The sequence below is a fragment of the Orcinus orca genome, chromosome 8, assembly GCF_937001465.1.
Source record: "Orcinus orca chromosome 8, mOrcOrc1.1, whole genome shotgun sequence".
Classification (NCBI taxonomy): domain Eukaryota; kingdom Metazoa; phylum Chordata; class Mammalia; order Artiodactyla; family Delphinidae; genus Orcinus; species Orcinus orca.
This window is the reverse complement of record NC_064566.1, coordinates 105,000,063-105,019,220: the sequence shown is the minus strand read 5'-3', so window position 1 is coordinate 105,019,220 and position 19,158 is coordinate 105,000,063. Positions and strand designations below refer to the sequence as shown.

Genomic DNA, 19,158 nt, shown 5'->3' with positions numbered 1-19,158 from the left:
AGTGAAGCCTCTCCCTACACACCAGGTATGTACACTCGGCACCATCTGCACAGGGTCTTCTGACAGCACCTTCATTCTCCTACTCCCCACACCTGGGCAAAAATGATACCCTTTCCCTTCCCTGGAAGGAAAACCCAATGTGGATGCTTGCACAGCTGTCAAGACAAAACTTCTCCCTCCTTCCAGAGGGTAAGGCCCTCAGGCTAAAATGAAAGAGGCAGCTCACCTCCTCCAGGAAGTCTGCCCAGATTGTTCCCTTTGGTTTCCAAAACACATAGAGAGCAAAGACCATTCAGTCAACAAATATGTGTTAGCATCTTCTAGGAGCTGAGCTGGCGATACAGCAATGAGCGAAGACCACCCACCCTCCCTCACACGGCCATCTGATTTCTCTTCCTAGGTCTGCTGCTATCCCCCAGCCCCAGCTCGTACAGAGCCTTGGCATACGGAAGGCCCTCAAACATCTTCTCAAGAACTCCCTGAGCCCTCCCCAGATCCTCGTCTCTGTCCCTCTGAGTCATCCCAAGCAAGAAGGGAGAGAACACTGTAATTTACTAAGTAAAAATCAAAGGAGGAAGGACAGCACTAGACATGGGAGAAGCCTCAAGCGAGGCGGCATCATCGGGACCCACCCACTCAGCCCACGCTGGACAGCCGTGAGTTCACGCACACTCTCGTGTCCGAGTGTGCAAGCACAGGCGCACAGGTACACACACACACACACACACACACACACACACACACACACACACACACACACACACACACACACACACACACACACACACACACACACACACCCCCATTCGCGTGACCATCTCCCCACCTGACCGAAACCGCCAGGACAAAGCTCCTCCCCCATCCCAGGGAGCGGCACCCCGTCCCACCCCTCCTGTCCCGGCACCAGGCCCTGTCTGGGGAGCTTCAGGTAAGGGAGGAAACACAGCCCTGTGCTGGCCTGGGGACTGTCACAGGGCACTGTGGTCCCCACTCTCAGCCTGACTCCAGGCTCTGTGCTGAGGGGAATTTAAACCCAGTTTCTTCCTGCTGGGGCTAGGGGAGCCCATCAACTCCAGTAAGAAAGAAAAATTACCTAAAAAGAAATAAAGTGTTTTACTCATACACACAAATATACACACTGAACCCCGCCCTGGGAGCCGGCAAAACATTCGAACCCTGGACCCGGCTGACTTCCAGGTCCCTCAGGCCTGGATTTCCTGAAGCAGGCGACCCTGGGAGCCCGTGGTGTCCCACCAGCCCCGCCCAAGGGGCCCCAAAGTCCAAACAAGAGCTGGTCCTATATCTGAGGCAGACGAAGCCAGCCTTCCCTGTATCCGAGGAAAAGGGCCTCCGGCCCAGCGTGGCGCCAGGGCCGAAAGGCTGTGTCTTCAAACCTCCGGCCTGGCACTGCCAGGCGTCCTCCCCTCCCCTCCCCGAACGCGCTTGGGAAGCTGGGGGTGTGGGGTGGGTGAGAGGCCTGCGGGCGAGTCTCCATCTCCAGAGGCTCGGGGATCAGGTCCCAGTCTGGGTTCCGGGGGCCAAGCCGGGGGTCCGGGCAGCAATCCCGTCCTCAGCCCGCACGTGCGCACCTGGGGTGGCACCTCGCCGCTACACCCCGGTCTGCTGTTTAATCCAGTCCCGAAACACGGAGAGCCTCGTGTACACGCCTGGCTTGTCCCTCTGCGCGCAGCCGTCGCCCCAGCTCACCACGCCGGCCTGGAACATCCGCCCATCGGCCTCCGGGCTGGACAGCGGGCCCCCGGAATCGCCCTGCGGGGAGACCAGGCCTTGGCACCGAGCCCCGCCGCCCCGCCCCTCCGCGCCGCCCCCAGCCCCGCCGGCCCACCTGGCAGGCGTCCACGCCGCCGCTGAGGTAGCCCACGCACATCATGCGCGCGGTGATCTGCTGCGGCAGCAGGCGCTCGCACGTGGTCTGGTTGATGACGCGGATCTCGCCCTTCTGCAGGATCAGCGCCCTGGTGCCTGGGAGGCAGCAGAAGGGGGGGGACAGGGCGGGAGGGGAGGCCGGCAGTCAGCGGGGGGACCCGACCAGCAGAGCCCCCGAAATAGCGCGGATGCCCGCGGCCCACACGTGGCTAAAACCTGAGGGCACGTCTCCAGGATGGGATGCTGTGCAGCGGGGCAGAGTGATTAGGCCGCGCTGACCATCTGTCGGGTGAGGAAACCGATACCCACCCTGGGAAGGCGTGTGATAAAGGGAGGGACAGAAGGACGGCCACGAGGCCCCCCCCATCCCACAGCGGTTGGACTGCGGGCAGAGCTGTCAGCCCCTCACCCCAACTTCACCTCCACCCCTGCTCACCTCCCTCCTGCGTGTGGCCCCAGCCGGTGACCCAGATGGCCTTGCCGGCGGGGAAGGCATGCGCGGCGTCCGGCAGGCAGATGGGCCGCACGGTAGCGCTGTACTCGGCCGGCTGCTCCAGCTGCAGCAGCGCGATGTCGTAGTCAAAGGTGAAGTCGTTGAAGAAGGGGTGGGAGATGACGCGCTGCAGCCGGCGCTCCTGCACCCCGGGGGCGCTGCGCTTGCTCTGGTCGTGCAGGCCCAGGAAGGCGGTCCACATGCTGTGGTCAGAGTACCTGCCGGGGGCCGGAGGACGGGCGGAGAGGGAGGCCTGAGCCGGCGCCCTCGGCCCCGTGCCCTGTGCCCCTCGACCCGAGCCCGCGCCCACCCCAGGACGATGCTCAGCTGCCCTCGCTTATCTCATTACCAAAAAGATTTCCCTTCTCATTAATCTACCCTTCCATGGAAGGGACACATCAATCCAAATACTTCTCTAACACAGCGGTACATACTTTAAGTACCAGAGGAGCTGAAAAGTAGATGGAACTTCACCAGGTTTGTCGTCGGCAGCGGGATGGTGCAGCAATTCTGACTACTGTGTATGGGACGACTGAACCAGTAAAAAGACAAGACCCTGGTGTTGCTGGGACCCAGTTTCCCACGTGGGAAAAGGGAGACACCAACAGGCAGAGGCGGAGGAGAGAAGAACCCCATGCTGCTGACATGCCATCAGAGCAGGAAAAGCTCACGGCTGTTCAGAAAGATGATGGCCTCAGAGCCATGGCATCCCCAACAGCAGACAGAACGTGGCTTCTAACGATCCTTCCCCATGGAAAGGAACCAAGGCTCCTTGGAGGAGTGGCTGATTTCAGGTCTGGAGCAAGCAGCACATGGAGTGAACCAGGAATATACTGTGTTACCAGTGAGTGGGAGCTGGCCCAAGGGCGGGGCCAGTAGGACAAGGCTTTCACTAGTCAAGATCTGGCTCATCTGGACACCAAAGTAAACTACGGGGTTAGAGCGCTATACGGGATAAACAATATAAGAAGCGGAGGAGAATCTATCCTGAAGCTAAAAAATAATCTCAAAATAATTTATAAGAAGAGAAGGAAAGCTGTGCTTTACAGAAAAACACCAGCTAAGAAATACAGAAGAAATGACACAATAAGTCATATTTCACACCTACCACAGCAATAACCGATACACGCAAGAATCATCAACAGATGCTAAAAACCACTGGGTAACAAGATAGCCACACTGGGACTTCCCTCCTGGTCCAGTGGTTAAGCCCGGGTTCGACCCCTGGTCAGGGAACTAGATCCCGCGTGCGGCAACTAAAAGAAAAGATCCCACATGCCGCAACTAAAGATCCTGCACGCGGCAAGGAAGATCCCGCATGCCGCAACTAAGACCTCGTGCAGCCAAATAAATAAATACATAAATATTAAAAAAACGATATACACACCAATTCAAAGCATCACCCAAGAGTCATAACCAACGGGGGAAGCACCTTTATAAGTACTGGTAGACACACCCTAACCAAGTAATCAGACTTTTCTCCAAATCGTCACCACTGATGGGGTATTATGTACTTCCTGAGGACACATCACCTATGCAGTGTTTCCTGACCAGAAAAAAAAAATGTAACCTAACTCTAATCATGAAACAACAACCAAAAACAACCAGATCGAGAGACATTCTGCAAAATAACATCCTGGACTTTTCAAAAACGTACTGCCATTAAAGAACAAAAATTAAAAGGCTGGGAGAGACTGTTCTACATTTTAAAGAGACAAGTCAAAACTAATGACTTAAAACAAAGCATATCCCTTGACTGGATCCTACCTTTTTTAAAAACCTATAAATACTGGGAGAACTGGAGGAATCTGAAATGCGGACCATAGGCCAGCTAACAGTGCTACGTCAGTGCGATCGTTTCCGGATGCGATAACCGTATGGTGGTTACATGGGAGGGTTTCCCTGTTCTTGGGAGACGCCGCCTGCCGTCCTCGGGGAAGACGTGCCACGATGGCTGCGCCTAACTCGGAAATGGCTCAGAAAGGGGTACGTGAACGTCTAGTGAAGCACAGCTTAGCAGTGATCTGTGTGCTCGAGCCCGCCGATGAGTACTGTGTCCGACAGCAGAAGGAATCTGAGAAGACTTCAGTGTCAGTCACCAGAGAGGGCCTGGAACTTCCAGAAGACAAAGAAGAGAAACAAAAGCAGGACAAGAAAAGACACAGTGTGAAAACTCCACAAGGTCATGAAGGACCTCTTGGAGAAAAAAAAGCCCCAAAGCTGGTCGTGTCGAGCCGACTGGTGACATCCCCGTGCTGCATCGCCACAAGCACATCAGCTGGACAGCAAACACAGGAAGAATGGTGAAGGCCCAAGCGTTAAGAGGCAACTCAGCAGCGATGGGTTAGATGGCGGCAAAGAAACACCTGCAGATAAACCCTGGCCATTCCGTCAAGACCTAAGGCGAAAGGCAGAGGTCGACACAGCCGACCACGCCAAGCACTCTTCTGGGGCCCGACGTGTTACGTCTTCTTATCCCCCAGCCAGTCAAGGTGGTCTTGGGCCACCGTCTGAACCCAGCAGCCCATGCCCTTGACCACGAGATGCCACCTCTCGGTAACACCCTGGGATCGCTTGCTGACTCAGAAATGTGTCCAAAGTACCTGCACTCCAGGTCCTGGCACACTTCCTCCCTGCCTGTCCCTGCTCACAACCCTCCCTTTGTCTGGAAGGTCTGAGTCACCTGGTCCACTGACAAACACCCTCACGTTTCAACAGCAGACCAGACACCCTGCCCATAAAGGCACTCCTAGCAGCCACCCTCCCCAGCACTCAGGGGAGCTCTAACCCACACACTGGGCCCTCGGCAGCCTCCCCCCAGCTCTGGCACAGCCCTTACTACGTGCGCATGTGTATCGCAACTTGTCCCCCTACCCTGGGACGTCTGGAAGTGCAGGGACCAAGTTTAATTCAGCTTTCTCTCCCGGTGCCAATGGTAGCAATGGCTGTTGAGGGCATTAATGGGCAGAAGTAAGACTGCTGAGCAGGAGAAGATGAAGGAAAAGGAAATGAGAAATGAAAAGGTGAAGCAAGGGAAAGAGGAAGAAGCCGGGCAGGGCCCAGGGGCAGGTGCTTCAGGAAGTCCACGCACATCCCAGCTCACCCTGCAGATGGGGCTAGGAACAGGGACTGTGGCGGCTGTGTGGGTGCAGAGGACCCAGATCTTGGTTTCTTCTCACAGAATGCCTAGTTCTAGGGCTGGACCAGGAAAATACAGGATGAGCCTAGAGTACCAGGTGGTGTCCGAAAGCAAGGAGGTGGCTCAGAAAAACAAAAGAATGGGGGCATGTCCTAGGGAGCCGGGCGCCAGCCTGGAGAGCTCTCAGTGGTCGGCTCTGGAATAATCTAGCGACAGTAAACCACACGGTACTGGATTACAACCCGAAATATAAATATATGCACGAGTCCCTACAAACATAAATAGATGATTAAATACATGGGAGAGAGGGACAAAGCTTCCTTACAAAGCAATTCCACACTGACTCATTTTCAAAGAATAGAGTACAGAAGGGGGAAACACTTCCGAGTGGAGAGAGCGGTCATCACCGTCTTAACCAGATGACCGAGATGAGCTGAGTATCACCAGAGATAAGCCACGTTGACATCATTTACCTGCTGATACAACGTGACTTTCTTCCAAACACTCATGACCCCAGTCTAATCACGAGAACCACCTCAGATGCATCCAGGTGGGGACACTCTACAGGGCCCCTGGCCTCCAGACTGTCCAGCTCACGAAAAACACACAAAGACTGAGAAATCGTCCCGGACCAGAGGAGACTGGGGGGACAGGACAACAGACACAAAGGGGGCACCTGGACAAACTCCTGCAGCAGAAAGGATGCTGGTGTGAAACCGGTGCCAGGGAGCCTGGGGGGGAGCCCAGGCGGAGCCCCGAGGCAGCCCGGAGGCAAGTTCCTAGTAAGGGACCGTGAGTTTCTCGTTTCTCGGTGCTGACAAAAGCAGCATGATAACATCAAGGGAAATTGGGCGGGGGTATGGGGAAATTGCGTCCTATCTTTGCAACTTGTCCACACTCCAAAATGATAAGTTCATTCTAAAAATTCTGAAGTAAGCTCCCATCACCCCAAGAAGAAAGCAGGTCGCTTCTGCCCAGAGTGGAGTGGAGTGTGACAGAGTGAGAAGAGCGGGGCAGGCTGGACCAGGCTGCACTTCACCAGCAGCGCCCAGGGTCCACCACTGACCCCACTCCCCCCAAGCCTCTGCTGTTACATCACCCCCAGCACGTGCACCTGTCTGACCGGCCCCAGTGTCTGGCCTTAGGCCTACATCATGCTATGGGTCCTGTCTGTCCCGGAAGTCCATGGTGGTCCCGCTCTCTCTTGGCCAAGGGGCGACCGTGGCACCCTGGGTCCCCTTCCCACGCAGCTGCCCGCGGCAGGAGGGCAGGCGCCCGGCAGGAAGGCCCTGGGTGAGGGGGACCCCTGTGCCCGAGTCTCCAGGAGCAAGCTGTCCCCTCAGTCCCCCTCCCGCAGCCAATGGCCAGAGGGCCTGGGCGGGCTGGACCTAAGTCAGAAAGAGCCCTGGCGCTGGGCCACCTGCTCCTGCTAAGCCTGGCCCTGCCCACCCGCCCTGAGAGGCCGGCATGGCCCAGTGGCATGCTTGGTGCCCCTCCCTGCACCGGGCTCGGGTCTGCCGTGGACCTGAGGCTACGATGGGCTGAGCATCTACTGTGCGCCAGGCACGGGCTCAGCGCTTCAGGTGCGTCCCCGCGCTCCCTTCTCACACCTCGCAGCGTAAAAATCACAGCGTCGCCATCAGCACCCAGGAGCCTGAGGCCTAGGAAGGTGAATAACTCGCCCATGGCGGCCTGGCAAGCCAGGGCCAGGCGGTGAATGAAAGGGTCCCGAGGGGTCTCCACCGTGCAGGGGCTGACCGCACCGGCTCTGGAATCCACACACGGGGGCCCCAGTCTGGCTCTGCCTCTTAAAAGCTGTACCACCTCAGGCAAATGTCCTTACCTCTCTGACCCTCCGTTTCTGTAAAACGGGGATGTGTTCAGACCCGTCTGCCTGAGCTGTTAGGAGAGGCACTGAGATCCCGCTGGACAAGAGGGGTACCCAATAAACACTCATTTTTATTACTTCTGTTATTAAGCCCCATCCTGGGGGGTCTGCCACCCCTCCAGTCCCGGCCCTGCCTCACCTGGGCACGACTCACAGACACAGGGCCTTTCCACCCCAGGAAACATGGAGGGGCGCCCCACTTAGGGCCGGCACGAGGCCTCCCCGCTCCGGCCCATGGCGTACCTGAATCCTCTGTGGCTGACGAAGCAGTGGGCAGCAGACACCATCCAGCTGGGGGAGATGAGGGAAGCGCCACACACGTGGCCCTGGCCCCGGGCGTGGAGGCTCACCTGCCAGGGCCACTCACCTTCGTCCGCGTTCTCACCCCCGACAACCCGAGACTGCCTGGAGAATGACCGCAGACCACAGTCTGGGAGGGGCAGAGACGGGAGTCACAGTGGGGCACCAGCCCCGCCACCGGAGCAGCAGCCGGGGCAGCCACCTGGCCCCTCTCCCTGCCCCCAAATTCAAAACCCTCACTCCCCACCTCCCGCTCCTGCACAGGGGCCTTCAGACATCTGATGGTTTGCTTAGATTTAATTTGGGTGTCATTTGCCCAGACTTTCTTGTTGCGTGCGGAAGGACACAGCTCTGAGGGAAGAGCAATGGGTGACGTGAAGTCACAGAACAGCTGCTGCTCTGCTCACACGTAACCTACGGCCAGCGCTTCTGAAATACACAAGAGGCTACAAATTAAAGTATGGGCGGGGTGGGGACAAAACCCTGCCGAGGGCTCCAGGACTTGCCCCTGTGGCCAGGTCTACAGAGCGGGGGTCAGCCCAGCACCGCGGCCAGGACACCAGCCCTGCCACAGAGGCCCTGACGTACTAGCTGCCCTGGGCCTTGCCTCCAGGACCAGAACTGCCTGTGAGGCAGTGCCTGGGTGCCAATCAGCAAAGTTATCCTTTCCTCCAGGCAGACACACCCTCTCACCAGGGCAGAGCTGGGTGAGTGAAGCGCTGACATAATGCCCACCTCCGTATGCGCCTTGCACAATGAACAACCTGCACAACTGTATGCGGCAGCCCTGCTCACCACAGTCCTTCTCATCCGAGCCATCGATACAGTCCTTCTTCCCGTCACACTCGGGGTTGCCCTTGCTCACACAGAGCCCATCGAGGCAGCGGTAGGTGTGTTTGGTGCAGGTGACGGTGCTCACTGCTCACGGAGGAGGACGTAGGGGGAGGGAATCAATCTCTCTCCCGCACCCAGGCTGATGGTCCCTCCCCCTCACACCCCTCTTGGGCCTGCCCCCTCATCCGCACCCGTGCCCAGCCGACACCCTTTCTCGCACACTCAGTGTGCAGGGCGGTCTGTGTGTGTTGAACTCTGGACCCGCTGCACGTGAGTGTGGCAGGCAAGCGCCCAAGGGAAGGGGGCGGGGCCTGGCCTCACCGTGGTCGCACTTGGCCTCATCGGACCCGTCCCCACAGTTGTCCTTCCCGTCACACTGCTGGCTCTGCGGGAGGCACTTCCCGTTGTTACACCTGAAGGTCTCGGGCGGGCAGCCTGGGGAAGCGCGAGGACTCAGCAGGGGCTGGCGGGTCAGCAGAGGGCCGTGGGGAGCCCAGCCGCCACCCTCCGCCCCACTCACTGCAGCCCTGCTCATCACTGCCGTCCTCGCAGTCCTTCACGGAGTCACAGACCCAGAAGAGGGGCTTGCAGAGCTTGTCCGTGCACGTGAACTGGTAGGTGGCGTTGCATTCTGGAGGGGCGAGGGGCCGCAGTTAGACACGAGGCTCACTCAGCACCCGCTCTTCCCAGGAGTTGGGGCACCGCGCTCCTGGGGACCACGTCCCGCCTGGCTGTGGAAGCTGACTCAGCACCGCCTGCTCCAAAGGGGGCCCCCAGGAGCCCGAGGAAAGGCGGCCTGTCGTCTGCCCCGGGCCGGGAACAACCTCCCCCACCGCCTCGGGCCATCCCGCCGCAGGGTCGGTGGCAGAAGTCGGGCACAGCAAGGGCAGAGGATGCCCGGGTCTGGCAGCCCCGACTCACGGCAGTGGAGCTCGTCGCTGTGGTCGGTGCAGTCAGCCCAGCCGTCACAGCGCAGCTCCTCCTGGATACACCGCCCTGTGTTACACATGAACCTGCCCGGGCACGCTGCAGAGAGACAGGGCAGGCCTCAAGTCCACGACCCCCAGCTCAGAGGAGCGAGGCTGCAGCTGGGGGTCTCCAGGTCCGCTGAGCTGTGACAAGGGGCTTCCTACAGCTAGCAGGCGAGGGCCAGTCGAGGTCCCTCCCCCTCCCCCCATGACCAAACCCCGGAAAGCCCCGGGCAGAGTGGAGAGAGGCTGGCGGGTGCGCATGCAGTTCTACTGCCCCGTGTCCTTGGTCAGCCACATCCCCGAGCGCCAGGCTCCCCGTTGGCAAGTCGCAGCAGCAGCAGCTCTGCAGACGGCTGATATGTCCCACCCTAGTGTCACACGGCATCACCGGCTTCCCTTAATTCTAAGACATTTTCCACATTCCGATGTTTCTGAAATTGGAATGTGTCTGACAACTGATGTCATCAGGCAGATAACAAAATGGAGAGGAGGCCGTTGTCACTTTTCCGCACAGGTAGCTTAGTCACTTAACAAAGCGGTTTGTTCATCTAATTACACTTCTGGCGGTGAGTCGTGTAGTTGAATTTGAACTTAAATTTGGACGTTTGTGTGCAGTAAAAGTGACTTCCAAAAGGTTATTCTAGGATGCAGGGTGGAAACAAAATAATCACCATGGACGTGGAAGAACTGGTATTCACAGCGGACAGTGAAATTCAAGGTCACGGAAACTGCCAGACCTCTTCCGTAGAGATCACAGAATTTCCAAAGCTAGGAGTAGTTAGTGTGATGACTCAAGCCCCAGTATGTTCTAATGTGTCTCAAAAGCATGCTGTTAATCCTATAGGTGCTCAAAGACACACAGAGACAAGCACAGATTCTCAAAGTGATGCAGAACCATAGGGACAACAGACCAAAGGAACTCGGGGGTCCTCGGCCTGAGATGCCGCACCCAGGGACCACAGGACACGGTGTGTGCCGGCATTCACTGTCGGCCTTTTTTCGCAAGTGCATCTAGGGTAGCCTTTTTTTTCCCCGCAGAAAGCTACTACAGCAACTGATAATGCATCCTACCGGCTCCGGTGGCCTAGAGTCAGGAGAGCACAGCGCTAATAAAATGCAGAACAGAGAGCTCATCGCGGCCCGCCCTCCAGCCAGGCCCCGCCTCCCGAGCGTGTCACTCACGGTCACTGGCGTCGTAGGACAGGTACTCGGCCAGGAACCCGGTGTCCGTGTAGGACTGGTCCGAGTGGAAGTGGACGGTGATCTTGCTGCTGCCGCTGCTCACGACAAACTGGGGCCTCTCTCCACAGTACCTGGGGGCAGCAGGGGCCTCAGCAGGAGGAAGAGGACCCGCCCCGGGGCTGGGGCAGCCCCCCCTCCCCCTCCCCCGACACCCACCTCTCCCCGTTGATCTCCACGTAGTCCTTGGAGCAGGAGCCCAGGGGGACGTTGGGCTCCAGCAAGAAGAAGGCTTTGAAGTGCACCTTCACATTTTGGTTGTCGGGCACCTGGGGAGAGAGATGCTGCTGACCCTCTGCGGCTTCGCTCCTTCCTAAGTCCGGGGTGGCCCGTGGCAGCCACGGGGCCAGGACCATGGCGGGAGCACGGCTGCCGGGTTCTTCCCTCCGGCCCACGGGGGCAGTAAGGACGTGGCAGGAGGGATCCGGGCTCCATGCTTGGAAGACCTTCCAGACTTGCAAACAGCGAGACACACTATTACGTTACTAAAGAAGGCTAGAAATTCCTCCCCCATCATCGACTGGACGGCGTGAGGTGCCCCGTCGGCAAGACGCCTGTCTCCTGTCGTCCAGCAAGCGCGTCCTCTGAGTGTCACTCAGCCTTTGGCCTCGTCCCAACGGCTCCTCTAAGAGGCCGGCGCCCCTGCTCTCACGTTGCCCAGAGCGAGCCACGGCCAGAGAGGGAAGTCCCGGGCCCAGCTCCCTCCGTCACGTCAGGCGCCGGCCAGGAGGCGGGTGTGAGCCCGGGTCTGCTGGATGCTGCCCGGACCTGCCCCGCCTGCGGCCTCCATACTTGCACCTTAGGGGAGGCCGGAGGCACTCATCGTGCTTTCTCCTGGTGCCCTGGAGCATCCCTCCCCCTCCCTCCCCCTCCCTGTCCCTTGTCCCCCCCACCTTCTCTAGCCGCCTCCGCCCCCCCATCACAGCTCCTACCTCGATGTTCCAGGTGCAGTTGATGTTGGGCGGGTAGTGGGCTGGATAGTAGGGGCTGCTAAATGTGCCCTGGGCTGCATGCAAGTCGCCTCCACAGCCTGAAAGGAAGGGGAGGGGGGAGGGCGTGAGGACCAAGGGCCCAGGCAGGCCGAGAGCCCTGAGGAGCTGGCCAGCCTCCCTCAAGCTCCTGCCTGGGCACCAGACACTCCATGACCAGGAGAGCCTGAGCGTCAAATGTGGTCCTGAGGCTTGTCCCCTCCTGGGCTGCCCCTTACTGCTCATCCGAGGCAACTGGAAGACCGTGGCCTCGAAGCCGGGGTGTCGGCGCTCGGTGTTGGTCACCAGCGTGACGAGCAGGACGTTCTGGGAGGAGAGGAAGGTCAGGTTGTAGGAGGGAGGGTATGAGCCACACAGCCTGCGGGGCAGAAGGGCGGGCGTTATGAGAGCACAGAACCCAGCAGAGGGGCCGAGGGTGGGGTCCCAAAGCCCTCCCCACACAGGCAACAAGCTACCTGAGTAAGGATCTCCTCAAAAGACTGTCTCTGTTTATAACAGCAAGAACTCAGAAACACTGAACGCCTAACAGTAGAGGACTCATTAAACACACTATGGACCAAATAATAGCAACAACAGCAGTAGTAATGGCATCAACTACCAACACTTACTAGGAACACGCCAGGCACTGTCCTTAGTGCTTCTGTATCCATTAACTCAGGTATTCGTCACAACAACCATTAAATACTATTATCCCCATTTTACAGATAAGGAAACAGAGGCAAAACAGGTGAAGTAACTTACCCAAGACTGCACAGTTAGTAAGTGGCAGGACTAAACGAAAAGACAACGCATAGAATGGGAGAAAATATTTGCAAACGATGTGACCAACAAGGGATTAATCTCCAAAATATATAAATACAAACAGCTCATGCAGCTCAATATCAAAAAAACCAAACAACCCAATCAAAAAATGGGCAGAAGATCTAAATAGACATTTCTCCAAAGAAGACATACAGATGGCCAAAAAGCATATGAAATGATGCTCAACATCGATAATTATTAGAGAAACGCAAATCAAAACCACAATGAGCTATCACCTCACACCAGTCAGAATGGCCATCATCAAAAAGTCTACAAACAAGAAATGCTGGAGAGGGTGTGGAGAAAAGGGAATCGTCCTGCACCGTTGGTGGGAATGTAAACTGGTGCAGCCACTGTGGAGAACAGTACGGAGGTTCCTTAAAAAACTAAAAATAGAGCTGCCATATGACCCAGCAATCCCACTCCTGGGCATATATCCAGAGAACACCATAATTCAAAAAGATATATGCACCCCAATGTTCATAGTAGCACTATTACAATAGCCAGGACATGGAAGCAACCTAAATGTCCATTGACAGATAAATGAATAAAGAAGATGTGGTACATATAAACAATGGGATATTACTCAGCCATAAGAAGGAATGAAATAATGCCATTTGCAGCAACATGGATCGACCTAGAGATTACCATACTAAGTGAAGAAAGAGAAAGACAAATATCATACGATATCACCTATATGTGGAATCTAAAAAAAATGATACAAACGAACTTATTTACAAAACAGAAACAGACTCACATACATAGAAAACAAACCTATGGCTGCCAAAGGGGGAAGGGGAGGAGGGATATATTAAGAGGTTGGGATTGACATATACACACTACTCTATATGAAATAGATGATCAACAAGGACCTACTGTATAGCACAGGGAACTCTACTCAATACTCTGAAATAACCTATATGGGAAAAGAATCTGAAAAAGAATAGACATAAGTATATGTATAACTGAATCACTTTGCTGTACACCTGAAACTAACACAACATTGTAAATCAACTATACTCCAATATAAAATTTAAAAATAAAATTAAAATAAAGTTTAAAATTTTTTTAAATTTAAGAGTCAATAAATAAAGAAATGGAGAAAAGAAATCTCCTCCCCTCAAAAAAAAATGGTGGTCCACTTCACTGGACCACCAGGGGAGTGTCAGGGGACTTCCCTGGTGGTCCAGTGGTTAAGACTCCGTGCTTCCAGTGCAGGGGGCATGGGTTCAATCCCTGGTTGGGGAACTAAGATCCCACATGCTGTGCGGTGCAGCCAAAAAGAAAAAAAAAAAAAAATGTGGCAGGCCTGAAATTCAGACTCAGCACTCAGGCTCCAGAGGCCTCAGGGCCAAAGAGCATGTCATGTGCACTAAGCAACGCCACAGCCTGCAGCCATTACCAGTGACAGTCAGAGACACGCTACTCACCTGGGAAGATGATCCTAACATACGCCATCTTTACAAAGCACATAACAAGACCACGTGTGCCACATAACCCTTTTTTAAAAATAAATACACAAACCTACACATAGCAAAAAATTCTATAAGAATGTGCAACACACATTTAACAGTGATTATTTCCAGATAGGAAGACTATGAGTGGCGTCTGTCCTCTTCGTGCTTGTCTGTTCTCCACCCTGCCGCCCAGGACCAGGTATTCATTTGTTGTACAGTCAATCAGTTAGAGAAACAGAAAGAAACCCTGCATGAAAAGGGTGTTTAGACCGAAGTCCTGGCTGTGAAGCTGTGGCGGCAGATGGCTCCCTCCTGGTTTGGGCCTGAAGTTTAGACCTTATTAGCTGTGAAACGTGTGCCCGGCTCATTTCCACAGGCAGCAGTGGGAGGCTCTGGTCCACTGAGTCGGGAGCGGCAGGGGGAGCCGAGTGAAGGCAGGTCACCCCCACCGGCAGCCTCCGATTCACCTCGGCACCCTCAGCAGGTGCAGTATGCCTTTTCTTAATTGAAGTACAGCTGATTTACAATGTTTCAGGTGTACGGCAAAGTGATTCAGTTATACGTAGATATATTCTCTTTCAGATTTTTCCATTGTAGGTTATTACAAGATATTGAAAATAGTTCTCTGTGCTCTACAGGAGGTCCTTGTTTATCTATTTTATATATAGTAGTGTGTACCTGCTATCTATGCCTTTTTATTTACTATAACCCCAATGCTTTGATACCTGGGGCTTGCTGACCTGGAAAGGTGGCCCCACCCCCCAGGGCTAGCCAATCCCTGGAGACAGTAAAGACTGGGGCGAGACTTTCACATGCAGACTAACTAATCCAGAGCCCACACCCCAACACCTTCTCTGTGGAGGTCCCCTGCTCCAGGCCACTCTCCACCTACCCTGATCACCCAGGTACCAGACGACTGGAGACAGCCCTAGGGCCCAGAGCCCGCTGGAGTTATTCAAACCAGCCGGTCCGAAGGTGCTGCCCTGCCCTGCCTTGCCTTTCCTGGAGAATCTACAGCAAGGGCTCTTGCCCACGTTTTCCTCCAGCCCCCTCTGCCTCCTCATGACCCTGGTGCTTCCCCATATGGCCCTGTGTGGCCCCATCTTTTCAACTGTTGACCTCACTATCGCTGAGTAACAACGAGACCTTCATTTACAACAGCAGGTGGAGGAATTCCCTGGCGGTCCAGGGGTTAGGACTCGGCGCATCCACTGCCAGGGCCTGGGTTCAATCCCTGGTCGGGGAACTAAGATCCCACAAGTCTCAAGGAAAGAAAGAGAGAAAGAGAGAAAGAGAGAAAAAAAGAAGGAAGGAAGGAAGGAAGGAAGGAAGGAAGGAAGGAAGGAAGGAAGGAGGGAGAGGGAGGAGGGAGGAGGGGGAGGGGGGGAGGGGGAGGGGAGGGGAGGAGGGAGGAGGGAGAGGGAGAGGAGGAGGGAGAGGGAAAGGAGGAGGGAGAGGGAGAGGGAGGAGGGAGGAGGGAGGAGGGAGGAGGGAGGAGGGAGGAGGGAGAGGGAGAGGGAGAGGGATACAACAGCAGGTGGCACCTCCACTCCGGCAGGTAAAAGACAGGTGAAGGAGCGCCCAGCATCTAGGGACCTGTGGGCCTCCGGCATCCTTGCCAAGGCTGACAGTCACCTCTGAGATGCTCCCCTTCAGCTCGGGCCGAGGACCACGCCACGCCTGCTCTCTGCTGCCTGCAAGCTGGCAGCGGCCTGAACCTCCAGCCTCCACTGCAGTCATTCCGGAGGCCCAGCCTATCACGGGCAGCCGCCAGGCTCCCACTGCCCACCTCCACTCGCCCGGGACACTCACTGCACCACAGCCCGGGGTTCCACGGGGCTCAGGGTGTCATACACAGTGACCAGGTCACTGCCACTTTCATCACAGGACGCGACATCGAAGCTGCGGAAGGTGAGGCTCAGTGTGGAGTCAGCGTCCCCCCGCAGGGTCCACTGGCAGCGGGCGTGAGACGGGTAGGGGCTGTCGGGGAAGCCGGGCGTGGTGAAGCGGGTCGGCTCGCTGCCACGGGCGTGCAGGGCAAAGCTGCAGCTGTCTGTGTGGGGCAAGAGGATATGGGGCAGAGCTGGGCAGGGCCACGAGGGGAGCAACCAGGACCCCCGCTGGAGGTGGAGAGGCAGCCAGACCTGGCCCCTCTGAGGCGTCCCAGGCTGCTCTGGACCCGCGAGAGACTGGGAAGGGGGCTTCTCATGGCCCGGGGGAGGCAGAGGGATGTGCTGGCCATCACCACCATGTGACTCTGGGGGACCCCCCTGACTGAAGGGGCATCTGGCCACATACCCCCCGCCTCTCCTTTGGGAGGAGGGCGGATACTTACTGTCCTGGGTGCTCTGTACTGTTCTGGGGTCAGTGGCTGAAGAGCAAGAGGGAGAGTAAAGCATTTACTGATGTGTCTATTTCCGTATTCCTGCTTCCTTACTGCCCTAAAGGGAGGGGCCGGCCAGCAGGCAGTCTCCTCTCCTGGGCACTGGCCCTGGGATGCCCGCCCCGGCGCCCCTGCACTCACGGAAGGCCACCACTGAGGTCAGCACGAAGGAGCTCACGGCGCGGGCTCGGGGCGGCAGCGTGACCACGTGTTCCTGCGCCATGGCCTGCTCGGCCTCCTGCACCAGGTACTGGGGGATGCTGAACTCCGACCAGTAGTAGGCGATGATGCTGCCCTCGCTGGGGAGAGAGGGGCGAGCCTGAGGTGCCGGGGCCCACGCCCTCCCAGGTGCCCGCTGGAGACGGGGCAGGATTAAGAGCCTCCCGAGGGGCCTCACCCAGAGACCTTCTCCAGGCCGGGCCGGCCCCCAGGCTCCTGTACGCCCACCCACCTGCTGATCCCTCGAGCCCGAGGCCTGGGCCTCTTCCTCTCACAGCCTCACGCCCGAGCAGACGTGCTGTGTTGCGGGGGGCAGTGCAGCTCAGGCTCCCGAGCGGGAAAAGTCCTGGAATGGAGTCTGGGTTCTGCCTCTAGCTTGGGCGCACTGAGCCGCAGCTACTGGAGCCTGCTTCCTGAACTTGAAAGGGGCTGACAATGCCACCTGCCACACAGCACCCCTAGGGATTCAGTCAGGCTAGCAAAAGCAAAAGTACTTTGGAGATGAAGTCAGGACAAGGACTGGGGCCTTGGCTCTCTAGGCAGGACCTCGTGGCCGCATCACTCCGCAGGGCCCAGACGCTGCACCACAGCAGCGCCTTTCCGCCGGCCTTCCAGCACCCACCTGAAGGCGGTCACAGCTGACTTCCTGTAGTAGGGGCCCAGGACAGGGATCCCGCTGTATAAGAGCTTCAGCTGAGGGAAGGAGAGGAGGCTGATGGGGGTCCAGAGAGCGCCCATGACCCCGGGCCCCCACCCAGGCCGCTCCCTCCCTCCTGGGACCCGGGGTCCCTTCCCAGGTGCCCGGGAGCCCACATCGCACACCAGCCCAGGCATCTGGGAGCAGAGGGGAGCCTCCTTGCTGCTGGGCGAGGGTGCGCGTGCCAGAGACGACAGCAGGGCCTGGGCTCTGCCCAGGGACGGGACTCACCGCTTCCTTCACCTTCTTGGCCAGGTTTGCAAACTCAGTGGAGCTGGAGTTCTCATAGGCATCCAGGAAGTTCTCGTTCGTGATCCTCAGGTAGCCATTGAAGACCTTCTGAACCCGCACGTTCCGGTCTGTGAGAGAACAGTGAAAGACGGCGGTCAGAGGAAGGGATACACGCCCTCCTGTCCCCCCACTGTCACAGCTGCCCTCAGCCACCCCGGGGGAGCAGACCCTGAGCCCCTTCACCTCTCCGTGGGAGGAGCCCTCCTTTCCCTCCCCCCAAACCGCACCCTCCCTCCCTCCCCTCCCGCTCACAGCAGGCGGCCCTGGGTGGGCCCCTGGAGGAGGGTCCACTCACACTGGAAGTGCCACGCCAGGAGCCCCGCCATGAGGGACAGCACCAGGAGGCCAGCCAGCACGGCTACGGGCACCACCCACCGCCGCGGGCCGCCCTTCTCCACCTTCCTGGCGTTGTTGGCCGGCAGGAACTCCACGCCTTCCTCAAAGCCATTCATGTTCTGAACAGAGAAATCAGTGCACTGCCGGTCAGAACCCCCGGCCTCAGGCAGAACCTCTCCACGCTGTCAGGTCCACCCAGGAAGGAAAAGCCAGGAGGAAGGAGCAGTGGCCTCCCCTCCATGCATCCCCAGGCACGTGCTGCTTAAGAATTGTGAGTTTAAATAAAAGGGAAACAAACAGCCCACCTGACCCCAGTCATTGAGGCTGTCAGCTACATGAATCATCTTTGACACAGGAGGATGCACAGATGTGGGGACAGAGGGCCCAGCGCAGGGCCAGGATTGCCTCGGGCAAGCTGCGCTGTATGCCCTGACCCTAACCCTTGCTCCACCAATGTTTAACCGGCCAAAAGAAAGAAGTCAGTAAACTGGGCGGCTCTGCCCTGAGCCTGAAGGCTCCCAGTCCAGGACCCCAAGGTGAGCTGAGAAGGCCAGGGCTCTACTGGAATCCACACCCAGGCTCAGACCCAAGAGCGTGAAAAACAAAACTTTCAACAAACAGGATGGCGGGGGGTCTCCAGGAAGAGGGGGGCATGAGTACGGGCGGGCAGGTGAGGTGTCTGCAGCACGCGGTGACAGGTAGGCAACTTTTCCGCCCTCCGGCACCCACTCTATCTGCTGCCCTAAACCCGGGGAGGGGCTGTGCCCTTTTATTCATTTATGATTATTTTTTTTTAATTTTATTGATTTTATTTTTTTGCTGTGTTGGGTCTTTGTTGCTGCGCGCGGGCTTGGGGCCACTCTTCGTTGAGGTGCACGGACTTATCACTGCAGTGGCTTCCCTTGTTGCGGAGCACAGGCTCTAGGCGCACGGGCTTCAGTAGTTGTGTCACACGGGCTCAGTAGTCGTGGCTCGTGGGCTCTAGAGTGCAGGCTCAGTAGTTGTGGCGCACGGGCTTAGCTGCTCCACAGCATGTGGGATCTTCTCGGACCAAGGCTCGAACCCGTGTTCCCTGCATTGGCAGGCGGATTCTTAACCACTGCGCCACCAGGGAAGTCCTGGGCTGGGCCCTTTTAGCGTTAACTACCTCATACCTACTCCAACAGGGTGTGTAATAAAAGCAGTAGCCCCACCCCAAATTCCACAGATGTGGCCATTTTTAAGTTTACAGATG

At 57.1% G+C, this 19,158-nt stretch overlaps 1 protein-coding gene across 5 annotated transcripts in view; it reads right to left on the bottom strand.

Annotated features, from left to right (window-relative positions):
* Positions 1 to 1,089: 1,089 nt before the first annotated feature.
* ST14 (ST14 transmembrane serine protease matriptase) overlaps positions 1,090 to 19,158 on the bottom strand; it is a 39,838-nt gene continuing 21,769 nt past the window's right edge. For 2 of the 5 annotated variants that reach the window (XM_049713597.1, XM_033406991.2), the window contains exons 2-19: positions 17,884 to 18,043; positions 17,529 to 17,656; positions 17,223 to 17,293; positions 16,523 to 16,680; positions 16,334 to 16,369; positions 15,811 to 16,051; positions 11,959 to 12,098; positions 11,684 to 11,781; positions 10,911 to 11,020; positions 10,695 to 10,825; positions 9,463 to 9,567; positions 9,062 to 9,172; positions 8,863 to 8,976; positions 8,443 to 8,625; positions 7,651 to 7,837; positions 2,324 to 2,598; positions 1,847 to 1,983; positions 1,090 to 1,770 (exon numbers count right to left, since the gene is read on the bottom strand). In XM_049713597.1, coding sequence (XP_049569554.1) covers positions 1,609 to 1,770; positions 1,847 to 1,983; positions 2,324 to 2,598; positions 7,651 to 7,837; positions 8,443 to 8,625; positions 8,863 to 8,976; positions 9,062 to 9,172; positions 9,463 to 9,567; positions 10,695 to 10,825; positions 10,911 to 11,020; positions 11,684 to 11,781; positions 11,959 to 12,098; positions 15,811 to 16,051; positions 16,334 to 16,369; positions 16,523 to 16,680; positions 17,223 to 17,293; positions 17,529 to 17,656; positions 17,884 to 18,040 — 2,544 coding nt within the window. In that variant the 5' untranslated portion in view covers positions 18,041 to 18,043 and the 3' untranslated portion in view covers positions 1,090 to 1,608. Of the gene's footprint in view, positions 1,771 to 1,846; positions 1,984 to 2,323; positions 2,599 to 7,362; positions 7,445 to 7,650; positions 7,838 to 8,442; positions 8,626 to 8,862; positions 8,977 to 9,061; positions 9,173 to 9,462; positions 9,568 to 10,694; positions 10,826 to 10,910; positions 11,021 to 11,683; positions 11,782 to 11,958; positions 12,099 to 15,810; positions 16,052 to 16,333; positions 16,370 to 16,522; positions 16,681 to 17,222; positions 17,294 to 17,528; positions 17,657 to 17,883; positions 18,044 to 19,158 lie in introns of those variants that run through there. The other 3 variants (XM_012536991.3, XM_049713598.1, XM_033406993.2) reach the window with 3 other exon arrangements.